Genomic DNA, 14,433 nt, shown 5'->3' with positions numbered 1-14,433 from the left:
TTGATAAGTCACAAAGATGTGTACCATTCATATGATTAATCTGTGCTTTTTTTTAAAAATCAATACATCTTTTCATAGTAACATATTTTCACATTATAATCCTATGTTTGTTTTCATATTGTAGCATCTACTCAGCATATGTTTGATTGCCAAAAGAAAAAATAATATATGATGGTAGCATTGCAATCGAGATTTCATAAGCTAAAAGTATTATAGCAACTTGTTGATATAAACTATTGAATGCATGTTGGTTTTTAATATTATGCTCATAGCATTTCTGATGACTTCCATAATTTTGCAGTGAAACGCCCAGTGTTTACAGTATCTTGATAACACTGCAGATTATAGTAGTAGTAATAGTGCTGGACATAGCTATTGCCTACTTGTACAAGCTACCACTACAAACAACAACAGTTTGTATATATCTTAGTAAGCCTGAGTCCTTGATTGCCACTGTAGTAACAAATTCGGCAGTAGTATGTAGTCAAAATATCTAAATCATTATAATAAACTACTAAAATTGTGTAGAAGTGTTTGGAGAATCAGTGAGTCGGTATATGAACACACTACCAACCACGGTATAAGGACCGACATCTGCCAACTCTATCACAGTTGAATTTACAAAGATTTTAAAACCAAATATCAGAATTTAACTGGCCTTTAATTCTAGCAATTTTGTCCTCTGAGAATGATCAAAGGTGACAATGGTATATTCTATTACAAAACTTGAGAAATTTAAGTTTAAACAAAATGACATATAAGTAAGAACATTGCATAAAGATAACTTCTGATTCCCTGAAGCCACTAGAATGATGTGATGAAGCCACTAGAATGATGTGATGAAGCCACTAGAATGATGTGATGAAGCCACTAGAATGATGTGATGAAGCCACTAGAATGATGTGATGAAGCCACTAGAATGATGTGATGAAGCCACTAGAATGATGTGATGAAGCCACTAGAATGATGTGATGAAGCCACTAGAATGATGTGATGAAGCCACTAGAATGATGTGATGAAGCCACTAGAATGATGTGATGAAGCCACTAGAATGATGTGATGAAGCCACTAGAATGATGTGATGAAGCCACTAGAATGATGTGATGAAGCCACTAGAATGATGTGATGAAGCCACTAGAATGATGTGATGAAGCCACTAGAATGATGTGATGAAGCCACTAGAATGATGTGATGAAGCCACTAGAATGATGTGATGAAGCCACTAGAACGATGTGATGAAGCCACTAGAATGATGTGATGAAGCCACTAGAATGATGTGATGAAGCCACTAGAATGATGTGATGAAGCCACTAGAATGATGTGATGAAGCCACTAGAATGATGTGATGAAGCCACTAGAATGATGTGATGAAGCCACTAGAATGATGTGATGAAGCCACTAGAATGATGTGATGAAGCCACTAGAATGATGTGATGAAGCCACTAGAATGATGTGATGAAGCCACTAGAACGATGTGATGAAGCCACTAGAATGATGTGATGAAGCCACTAGAATGATGTGATGAAGCCACTAGAATGATGTGATGAAGCCACTAGAATGATGTGATGAAGCCACTAGAACGATGTGATGAAGCCACTAGAATGATGTGATGAAGCCACTAGAATGATGTGATGAAGCCACTAGAATGATGTGATGAAGCCACTAGAATGATGTGATGAAGCCACTAGAACGATGTGATGAAGCCACTAGAATGATGTGATGAAGCCACTAGAATGATGTGATGAAGCCACTAGAACGATGTGATGAAGCCACTAGAATGATGTGATGAAGCCACTAGAATGATGTGATGAAGCCACTAGAATGATGTGATGAAGCCACTAGAATGATGTGATGAAGCCACTAGAATGATGTGATGAAGCCACTAGAATGATGTGATGAAGCCACTAGAATGATGTGATGAAGCCACTAGAATGATGTGATGAAGCCACTAGAATGATGTGATGAAGCCACTAGAATGATGTGATGAAGCCACTAGAACGATGACTAAGTTGCATCATATTTGAAATTGTAATTTACAGTAATTGTAATACTGATTACCACAAGCCAGACAAGTTCCTTGTAAGTTCACTCATCAACCACATATCAATCAGTAGTTAAATTAAGATCTCGATGTTACATACACTCTTGGCTCTATATTACACAGTTAATCAGATATGGGAATATTTTACACAAAATCTATGTCTTCCTTGTCCAGAATTTGACACGTATAATTCTGAAATTAAACAAATTTAGAATTGGTTTTGTTTGTATAAGTTAATCAGATTTGACATTTTATATGCAAATGAATGTTTCTACTGTCAGTCTGTCCTTGTGCAGCTTTCTGTTTCGAAAATAATTTGTTCCAGACATTTATTGACTTAGTTTACTTTAATTAGATATGACATTATTTTATGCACAGTTAATATTGGATGTACTTTCAGAATGAGTTTGTCCTTGTGCAGAATATGGATGATGTATATTTCTAGAATAGCATTTTTAAAATAGATATTATATTTATATCACTTCTTTATTTCCTAATGTTCATTGCATATGAAAACTCGTCATAAATGTAAACTATACGACCACGCTACATTCAGAAATTTCCTTGTATAGAATTTAGATGACACGTTTTTCTAGATATAAATTTTTTCCTGTTTATAAGGATTTTATTGGCAATGTTAATTTTATACATTGCTGTAATACATGACTACTTTACTTTCATAACAGATGTGTCCTTGTGTAAAACTCGGCAGACACTGTGCTGTTTCTAAAAATAAAAGTTATATCGGATATGACTATCTTGTGGACCACACACTATCAGTTTCGGTTGGTTTCAAGTACCAGGATGTTAGCTCTAAGCTTGTCTACGTGACTGATTCTGTGAGTCTGCTACTTCTTGTTTTACCCTACATGTACCACCTTGTTAACGTTACGGTGCTACTGAAGTAGCCATTCAAACTGGATAATTCAGCCCAAACTCCCAAGCTGAATATTGCACATACATTTGTAGCATGCCCCCCCCCCCCCTACATTGTAGTACATATCATGACCCGTACATGTACATTGCATCTACCATGACCCCTATATTGTACATACATGTAGCATGACCCTTGACAATGCATCTATCATGACCCATACATGTACATTGCATCTACCATGACCCCTATATTGCATCATGATAATGTATATTGCAACATGACCCTATATTGTATCTATTATGACCCCTTCAAATATATTGCATCATGACCCTACATGTATGTTTCATCCAGCTACATGTATTATGACTCCCATATGTACATTGCACCATGACCTCATATGACCCCTATATATATCACAACCCCTATAGATATAATCTATCATTCGTAACCCCAAAAAAGTTGTAGCATGATTTGTAAATTGCACCTAGTATGACCTTAACAACAATATAACATTTCACCAAATAATCCTATAATAGTTGAACATTTCTGTTACATTCCAGACAAAACAGGTAATATTTGTAATGAAATTAGATTCTAAATATTACCAATCAAATATTCACTTTGTGTCGTTAAACTATGGGAACTTGCTGACCCTAAAATACAAGTCATTAGAAGGTGGGGTAGAAATTGACAATTTGCCAAGAAAGTGGCTAATGTTTTTAACAGCTGAATACCAAATATTCCAGCTAGAATGTTGTTATTTTAATGAACGTTTCTTATTTTTATGTTGTTCTCTTTTCATTTCAGGGAGCATCATTTTATGGCCCAATTTTACTCTCTGTTTTCAATCACCACTCATAGAAACTACTGTCTTTATAAGCAAAGATAGACTGATATTTTTATTGCCTGTATTTCTCTGGAGTGGACATATTACCATGGCTTGTCTGACCGGAACCCTTGCTTGCTATATACAGGACATTACATTTCCTTATGTATCCTGCACATCCTTGCTCACTTTAACCAAAGACGTGTATGTACTCATAAACAATGTGGTCAATCCAGATAGTCAAGTCTCTAGGCTAACATTGTACACTGTTACAGCTGACTAGACAAGACAATCTATTTACTTTAATATACATACTACATATCCCAGGAGTGGGAGGGTAGGGGTGGTACTCACATCGTAATGGTATATACACATATGTATGTACTGCTGCATATAGACATAGGACCCCTAGTAGTTTCTGGCTGAAACATAGACATTTGCCCCTCTTTCTTTTAATCTTTGTAGCATCTTTTGCTTGTAATTTAAATCTGCCATGATACACCTATAGTCTACATTATCTGTTGGTTTTGAATCTGAAGATCTTGCCACTCATGTGAGCAATGAGATCTTCAGATTCAAACCCAATGGATAGCCTCTAGATTATGGTAGCCATCATCAGTATTGATGTACTAACATTTATCCAGGTTCAATCAATCCCTAATTAGTATGCAAGCTTCTGGGTACAAGATTCAAAGAAATAATTGGATTTCCTGTCTCTTACACTATACATCTTTTCATCAGAATTCTTAATGAGATTAAACATTAAATATTAAAACTTTTTGTAAAACAGTGATGAAAAGTTAAACACAAGTTTAGATTCTCTAGTAACTTATAGACTTGTGGTCACTATCGCAAGCTATCCAAACATATTGAACACATGTTTTGGATATAGCAAGAGGTACATGTATATATGTACATGCAAGACCACAGCAAGTCTATTTCTCTGCAAATACTAGCTTCATTTAGCCGTTCATTTTTCAATCCATTGGGTATATATCCCAGAAACTTGGTAATCTCAAACTGGACAGTGTCATTCACCAGAACATCGCACCTGTCAAGCCAGTATGTCAAGCCAGATAGTCAAGTCTCTAGGCAACATTGGGTAGGAAAAGGGACTGCCCCCTGTGCTTACAGGGTAACACAACCAAGGGACTCCTTTTCAAATAGTTTATCCATCACCCATATGTCCTGAATTCTTGTACATCACTTGATGCACTTGACACATACTTGATATGACCGTAATGGGCAGTAAAAATGTACAAGTGACCCTCCAACCATACTGACCCATATACAAATTAGGACGAACGATCAAAAACTGGGCCAACAAATTTTTTTGGAGGAAAGGTTGCAGAACATGACAATGAATTTGAGTAAATGGAAGGCTGGTCTATACATCTACAGGACTTGAATTATGAGTGGTCCAGAACACACACAGCACTATTACATTTTGTATCTACACTACCACATTCATAAGTCAATAGTCTGTTAGACCAATGGAAATCATGAGAAGTGTTAATGACAGCTGGCTAAATATGGCTACCAAGTGTAGAAGTTAAATTCAAGCCTTGTCCTAGCATATACACATATTCATGTGAAGTTTGAGCATTAATTTGATAGAGATAGAACTTTGAGAACTTCGATTAAGGGTGTTTTGACTGTGGTTGAAGTCGCAAAGAGGTGACACTAAATCTGTATACTTTACTACTTGACATAGGCATCAGGTATTTACCATCACTACAATGAGGAATTTACCCATCAACAATACACTTCATAATGTTACAGGTCATAATTGGACTTCATTGAAAAAGTTGTGGCTTCTTGAGGTGTATGTGTTACATGCCTCCCCACACTTGAATTATTTCTACAAGAAATCTACTGTTTTTAACATTGCCACTTTCATATGGAATATAATTTTACATGCTAAATTTAGAAAACATCTACAACTGCCGACATTAGACCGTAGACAAACAGAACCTGTTACAAACAGGGAAAGTATGGCCACTTTACATAATGGTTCACATTCACAAACAGGTTTCCAGTTTCCCTGGCCTTTCATGTACACTTAAAATGATAAGGAGGCCATAAAACTATTCTTATCAAACCATGGTGTGTAATACAAGTCTACTGTTCCAACACGTGAAGCCAAGTGTTATTAATCCAATTCATTTGTTTACTTTCTATATTTGTAACAGGTTCTGCTGTCCACGGTCTGATGTCAGCAGTTGTATGTATGAGAATATGCAAATAACTCAAAATAACTATTCAAATGAACAATCACATTACTGCAGTAGTTCCCTTCACAAAGAAACAAGTGTAAAATGAACCCTGATAAATGGAGTTCCATGTTTTCTGTGAATAAGGTAACATAAGCCCTCCTGCAATTTCTCTATTGTCCATGACATAAACCCTCTTCTAATTACTATTTTCTCTGTACAAGGAAACATGGTTTCTGTATTTCTATGAGCTGTTTGAATAAGGTAACAAGAGTGCTGAGCTATCTTTAATTTCTGTGTTCTCCCTGAACAACATAGCAGTTGAAATGATGAGTCGTCTCAGCAATTTCTACGAGCTCTCTGAATACGATACACGTAACAATATCTCCCCTATTTCAATATCTCTCCTATCAAGATACAAAACAGGGTCTCTGAGCCTTCTTGTAAATTTTGTGTTTCTGTTAAAAAGGTACAGAGTGTTTTAACCTCTTGGTTATTAAATACACTATTCCCCTAAACAGGATAACAATGTACTGATCTTGTTATGACATTTTCATTTCAAAATAATTCAATAATTGTAACATAATAGTTTGTAAATAATCACCACATTCTATACAGACATCCAAGAATACAGTTTACAGAGAAAGACATTATGCTAGACAGTAGCAGTAGTCATCAGATATTCCACTATCTCTTGACAATACTGTACTTGTACTGTGGAACTAACATTGACATACATGACCTTACACATGGACTACTTATGAACTATCATGTTACACAGTACTTACACAGTTGCATTGACCTTTAACCTCTGACCTCGACTGACATGTCAATCATTCACTACTTCAATAGTGGATAGATTTGTGCAACAGACTGTGAATCAAATTTTTTAAAGAGTGAACCAAATGGTGCAATTTTAAAAGAAAAAAAGGCAACAGTTTGTGATTGTGTATTCATACAGTCTCCATCAAAGACTCCATCAAAGAATACCACAATGTCACCAAAGGTGGTCTACGATGGATGTTGAAAGTGAATGTGTGCCAGAGTGAGTGGGTGAAAGCTTGTGAATTACGGCTATGTGACAGATATTAATACATCGTCTCAATTCTATTTCTCATTGCCTGCAATCATAATCATTACTGCAAAAATGGCGGAAATGTCATGTGATCATGATACAGTCTATCATTAGCTTCTTACAGATTTCTAGCCCCAAAACTTGTTGTGTTTCCTTGGCGTTTCCACGAAATGAAATACTCGCAATGATCATACAATCTACCCCGGGCACATTATCTTTGGTTTCATACAGATTTCTTGGTTTCATACAGATTTCTATCTCAAAGACATGTTCACTCGGCATTTCCATTAAAACATACCCCTTGTGATAGTGAAATGGTTAAATTTAGCATAATCCCTTGATGCAGTAGCAGCCATACAAATGTACAAGTCTATGAAATAATAGATTTCTGCCTGAAACCAACTCCTACATGATGGAGATAAATTTACTTTGGGACGAATAGACTTTGTTAATTCAAACAGATTTATAGCATCAAACAATTGGAAAATTATGGTCTATATCAAATCCTCTATAAATTTGTCTTTGTGAAGAACAGACACAGGCACACAGGCACACAGGCACACAGGCACACACACACACACACACACACACACACACACACACACACACACACACACACACACACACACACACACACACAGACACACAGGCCAGTTTTCTTGACATTTGAGAACACTCAAAATACTAAGGAAAAATTGGTACATCTTCTCCTGAAGGAAAATTTGTTATTTCATCATTTTCCATGACAAGTTATTAGGAACGGTAAAACTTGGAAATGTCATATATAGATATATTAATATATCAATGTATTTACATATTATTTTATTAGATAATAATGATAAAAAAATGACATCAATTTTTGAAGAAAACAAAACCAAAACTCTCGGTATAATTTTGCCCACATATAGGATCAAATACATTGAACTTATACTGTATAAGTTCGATATATTTGATACACAATTCAATTCAATACTACATACTAATATATTTACCAATAAGACAAGATTTTCAAAATATTCTGATGCAGACATTTGTATTTATCAGAAAGAATACAAACCAAAGTAGTTGACTGATTCTTTAAACATCTATCGTTAGGTTTATATAATATTCCCAACGTAGCCCCTGAAATGTGTAAGCGATATCAAATTTCAAATGCATCACCCAAGTAGCCAAGCAAAAGACGAGAACTGAGAAGACCTGCGTACATATTCCATGTAGACTTCCTGGAGAAATTCTAGTACCTGAAGGAAAGGAATTCTGTGCCGTTACTAAGTTACACCTACTCATACAACACCGAGTCAACATCTTCTTTTTTTTCTGAACACGTAGAACATGTACAAGAAGGTATATATTTAAAGCAACAATCGATGTGATTGTGTTGCCTTTTTCAAATTATAATATTCAACAAAAAATTTTTCTTTTTGTACAACTTGTCTTTCAGATAAACAGTCTCATTTCTTTGACAGCATTTGTACACGACCTAAATCTCAAATTTGAATATATTTTGTCTTGAAATATTCTGTCACCAAATATCACAAAAAATAGTTACAACATACGTCAACGGTGCATTGCTCAGTAAAAGGTTCCAAAATAGGTTTAAAATGAAATCTATACTGTTCATTTCAACAGTTGAACGAAATGAAATACTTAAAGTGGGTATGTAATCTAGACTGAGCAACAGATACAGAATGTGATTATATATTACATCTCTTATGCCTGTAGTTACCTGTCTTTGCCTATTGAATCTAAATGTGAGTATAATATGAACCTGAAGCTAAGTTGGTTAATTTCATCAAGGTGTCTACAGAATTAAATTAATGTTAAATAGATGCAACGTTGTATTAGCCGTGAGGTAACATCAATTTCTTGATTATACCATACAAACGTTGTCTACATGACGTCCGTAGTTCTATGTTTTCTACAGCAACAGACAAATCATTGCTTTATCCTCCAGGTACATGATTAGATATGCTATAAAGAGGAATATAGAATGCCAGATGTTATCAACATATGACGTCTGACATTTTCATTTCAACCGGACACTAAACATAAAAGGTAATAGACGATATGAGCATGGCAGAAGTGTCACTTTCGTTTCAACAAAGTGTACAATTCTGCTGGACATTTTGAAATACACTGCATGGAGTAGACTGGGGCGTGGCACAACTTTCATTCCCATCTGTATACTGTATGAACACTCACCTGGACACTGGAATGTGCTGCATGGAGTGGGCGTGGCACAACTACATCATTCATTCATGTGATCGAATACAAGAACTTTAAAGTTTAATAAACTAAAGAAGGCCTCAATTTCATTAAAATTCATCACACGGTGTCTACAACATACTAGTTATTTAGTTTTGGAGGTGTACAGACAATGTACGGACAATGAACCAGATTACTTGTAGTGTTACAGGAACATAGTGAACCCTATGTCAACATGTACAGTAAAACTAACTGAAGCTGGACGGGTGACAGCAGAAAGATATTGGTATTAAATCTCCAATACACATTTTAATGTGATTCTCCTACACACACACATGTTGGTAAAATCAATATATCATGCATGTACGTGTACAAACGAAAAACAGAAATGGTAGTCAGATACAAGATATCAATTACAAATATTATTTGCAGTCTCAATTTCTAATTTTAAATTGCAACAAGTCATCTCAAAATTACATTTTCCCTATCCCATCCATGTCCATCTACCATCTCCCAATCCTTAATACCCCTCCTGCTTTTCCATTCTTCCTCCATAGCCTGCAGATCCATGTGAACTAAATTCTCCTGGAAAACCCAACTTACATGTATGTTAAAAAGATCAGCATTAACATTCTGGATGACAAAACCTTTTATCTCAGAAAACATATCTCATGCAAGAATAGGCAATTCCCATTACTCAATTGTATCACATTTCTGTTTTAATATCAAATATTTCAGGGCGTCAAAACTGAGTTCCATATCAAAACAAAATTTCCCATTTATTTTCGAATGTCTGATGAAGCCTACACCCACATATCTGAGTAATAAACACTAACTAAATACATAATTTTGGTTCAGTATAAGATTACACCAACCTGACATCTGTTACATGGTAACTATCATAATATCAAGAGATGACAACAGATACTGTAGCAGATCCTATCTTGATAAGCGAGAACATACAGAATGAAACCTGAATAACACTTGCGGCAATTGAAAATATATATCTGTTTATCCTAAAACAAATTTCTAGAAATGAGCTCCAATATAACTTCTCTACTTGGTAGTGAGATTCAGCGAAGTAAATTGTCTTAGCGATAATTTTTATTGTTTTCTATCACATAATATCACCTTATAAATTTGAAAGTCGATATACAATTTTATCATTCTATGTGAGATGGGAAACTGCTTTTCAAGCTCTGCAATACCACAAACAAGTTTATGTTGTTAACATTTACGTTATGCAGGCCTTCTACTTTTACGGTAGGTAGGTGAAAATATCATTATAGAGTAGTCTGTAGGCAATGGCTCAGATTTTAATTGGGATTCACGTTGAAGTCAAGAAGCTGAACTCAAGATGCTACATCAATAAAAGTCAAAGAATTAGCTATGCATTGACATCCTTAGACACATTCACCAGGTCGGTAACACACACTAGTAATAATTACTTCTTGTATTGCCTAGCGGTATTAAAGCCAGTAGACTGACATTTTGACAAAGTTTAGACCTGAACAGGCGAAACGTTACTTTTAAGTAATCAGGGGTCATGATACAAGAACTAATTATTACTAGCTATGTAGTGAGTTATAATGATACAACATGTACATTGGAGATACACAACCTAAAGTCAGTCAACAAGCCATGATGTACCAAAATAGTCAACACATCACATCTCATCTATCATTCTGTAATCCATCCCCCACCATGTTTATTTTCATAAATTTTCATTTCAATGCAGTCAATTATAAAAAATGAAGTGTCTGTACTGAAAAACAACACGAGCTTGTCGCTTCAGTTATGACAAACCAGACATATTTTGGTTACAGCCTAACTCAAGTATTCTGTATTACTAATACTATATAGGCAGAATTCCGTGGTTATCTCTTCGCCTCTGTGACCTTTCAATGTTTGCTGTGTCTGTCTGCATTTTACTACAATACCTATAGAATCCAAACCACTCAATGACATCATTGTAATATTGTCAATACATACACAATACTTTATGGGCTATATTAATGTACAAATCAATCGCCAACACACCTGTACTTGGACAATTACCCCAAAACAACATACAACATTTTTAATCTAAAGTCTCCTGGTGTGAATTTTATTGACTCATGTCGGTTGAATTTTCCCTGACATTTTTTTTTTATCCGGTAGATTGCCACCTAAAGCTGAACAAAATACTGAATTCAGTCACCAGAAGGGTGAAAGGGTCAGGTCGTTCAGTAATCCTGTCACAGCTTGATAACTTTAGGACACACTGGCTGTACCATCACAAACAAGTGACGTTATAAAGGCCAATGTAATGCATCCACACAGAGAGATGGACGAAAATAACTCCAATGGTATTTGAAATATATGATGCATACTGGTCTGGTTTTGAGCTGAGTACATGTACCACTCATGTTATCTCTCGTATTAAATCCTTATAATTTGACGTACACCACATGACAGACAATGGTCCCATGACATTTGATCTCTTTATACAGGGAAGGTATTTTCTGCTTGTGCAGAGTCATGACAAATCTACACTCTCATGTACGGACAACAAACAAACAGCTGACAACCCCTCACAATAAACAACCTTCATATCGAAACATCTGTCACATAAAAATCCCTCTCATCTCATCTCAAAAAAAAAACAAAAAAAAACACTAATCCAAGTAAAAATTATAATAACAGATTTCAACATTACCCAGTTCTCTTCAGAGATTCCCTTTTCAGTATCGAAATCATCTGCCTTGGCAATCAAATTCTCCTTCCTCTCTTCGCTCATTGTCTCACTCATTTTATCCACAAGCAGTATTTGTGATCAGCTGAGCACCGTTTTAAAGTAATTCCGTGATCACCCCTTCAGATAGACTACGGAGACCTGTGAGTAGCCTACCCTTACTCTAGACAGGGAACCATTACACTGTGTGGCAACGATCTGACGATATAGACTCACATAAAAATAGCTAACACCATAAGTATGCTGTCTGTCTTATAGTATTTCACATTGCCTTACAAGGTAGAGATCATATTTCAGTCAACTCCACACCCATGTGTAACGATCATTCTGATTGGCTGTCTATGATGATTATGCCTGGATTTCCTCATTTGCATAACTAAGTATTTATGCAGACATCGACCCTTGGAGGCAGCATAGCATACTCAAGGAGTGTAGTACATCTATCAGCTTTTTAGTGAAGTCCAACTATCTCACACCAGACAAATTTTCAATTTGAAAATAGACTCCAGGAGATATACACAAATCCCTGAAGGATTCTGTAAGAGTATTATTTCCATAGCAGACTAGATAGAACTAAGTCACTGTAAGAGGTTAAAAAGGTGAATGAAGTCCGAAGACATTACAGCAACATCTAACAATCCATACAAACAGGTGCCCCCTAGCATTTCACAATAAAAATCAAACACCTACACATATATACTGAGGTGGGTGAACTCTTGCCATTAGCGCAGACAAACAAGTTGTAACGATCGGATTTTGAAATATTTCCTAACGTGGTGCTCATATATCCAGTTCTTAAGACTGGCACAGTAGGATTGTATAATACATAGTGCACTGTTGACATATATTGGGACATAAGTAATAATGTAAATGAAACAGACATGATATGTATTTGTATGACACGGTACAACCTTTGAACTGTTGACCTTTCGACCTCATCCACTCTGACAAACATATTATGATATTCAAACACTTCACTGTGGGAGTATAGATTATTTTGAAATGATAACTTCATTCACAGAAGACTAGGGTAAACACTGAGTGATTAGACATGACAGTTCTTAGATTGTAAACTAGAAGTAATACTGATTAAAACTTGAAGTAGGTTGTCTTAATTTATTTTAATAAGAATAAAACAAACCACACAAGACAAACAACCAGTTCTTGTTTGTACAATGATTGGGTCATATCCTAGGTCACACAAGGTGAATAGACTGACTTAAAAATGAAACCATAAATTTCAACATGTCTGTCTGTCTGTCTGGTTTTCTATGTCTGTCTGTCTGTCTGTCTGTCTGTCTGTCTGTCTGTCTGTCTGTCTATGTGTGTCTGTCTGTCTTTGTGTGTCTGTCTGTTTGTCTGTCTGTCTGTCAGTCTGTCACATGTACCTTGACTATACACCGATGACACTACATCATATTTTGTTCCTTGGTCATCTGTCATAAGTTTAAATATTTCCATGACACATTATCATATATAAAATATGGAAGTCGATTCACTACAATTCAAATTTAATTTCAAATTCATAGGTTCTATATTTTCAGAAGTACTTCACTATTATTATAAGTTCTATATTTTATATTACTTATAAGTTCTATATTTTATATTTTCAACACTACATACATGTAAAGTGTATATAATAACATTCTGAAAACAGAAAACAACAGCCTCGAATCCAATTTTTCTTTGAAAATTCCTGGTGATAATTCTTGTGTGAACATTAACATTTCATCACTTCAAATTGACAGTAGGAAACATTATCAAAGACAGCTATGAAATTGAACTTGATAATCCATTTTCAAAATATGAAAACTAAGCAGAACAGAATGATGCTAATTTAATTATTGACAACTAGTACTTCCCATTTCTAAATTCCTTTGCAATTTTCATTCTATTTCCGTCTCCTACAAATTAAAAAATATTTCATTTTTTTAATGAACTATCTATGCGAACTATTTTACTGATGATGACAGTAACATGATCTGTAAAATAATCCGAACACTGTTAGTGGTATGACTATTGCGACACAACTTGGCAACAATTTATTCTTGTTTTGTTTTTTTCTCATCGGCCTCTTGAGGTCAGCTAGATCAATAACACTGAGTATGACCGACTTCATGAAATTAATCTATTTTGGATGCTTCTAGAATTCAAGTCATTTCACATCTGCATCTTATCTGTAGCTAAAAGCTTGTGTCGGATTTCTATGTGTAGTCTGCTGTCCTGTTACATGAGAAAAATATGTTTTAGTTCCAATACCACAAATAGAAAAACTCAGAAAAACGGCAATGTTATGTCATAACTTGCATATGATATGGTTCTCCAAACTCATCTTGTCGATAACATGTCTTGCATGAATATAAACATTTTTTTCATTTCGGTCAAATTTCAACGTACACCGGAATAAAAAATAAATACATATTACTTGTCAATGAACAGCGACATCATCTAAACGTTCTTTC

At 35.2% G+C, this 14,433-nt stretch overlaps 1 protein-coding gene across 1 annotated transcript in view; it reads right to left on the bottom strand.

Moving 5' to 3' along the window:
- LOC144452060 (uncharacterized) overlaps positions 1-12,231 on the bottom strand; it is a 152,237-nt gene extending 140,006 nt beyond the window's left edge. The window contains exon 1 of the mRNA XM_078143071.1: positions 11,936-12,231. Within this exon, the coding sequence (XP_077999197.1) occupies positions 11,936-12,028 (93 nt within the window). The 5' untranslated portion in view covers positions 12,029-12,231. The remainder of the gene's footprint in view (positions 1-11,935) is intronic.
- Positions 12,232-14,433: the final 2,202 nt, after the last annotated feature.

Source organism: Glandiceps talaboti, chromosome 22 (genome assembly GCF_964340395.1).
Source record: "Glandiceps talaboti chromosome 22, keGlaTala1.1, whole genome shotgun sequence".
NCBI lineage: Eukaryota > Metazoa > Hemichordata > Enteropneusta > Spengelidae > Glandiceps > Glandiceps talaboti.
The sequence above is the reverse complement of the archived record's forward strand: the minus strand, read 5'-3'. Positions and strand labels throughout refer to the sequence as shown.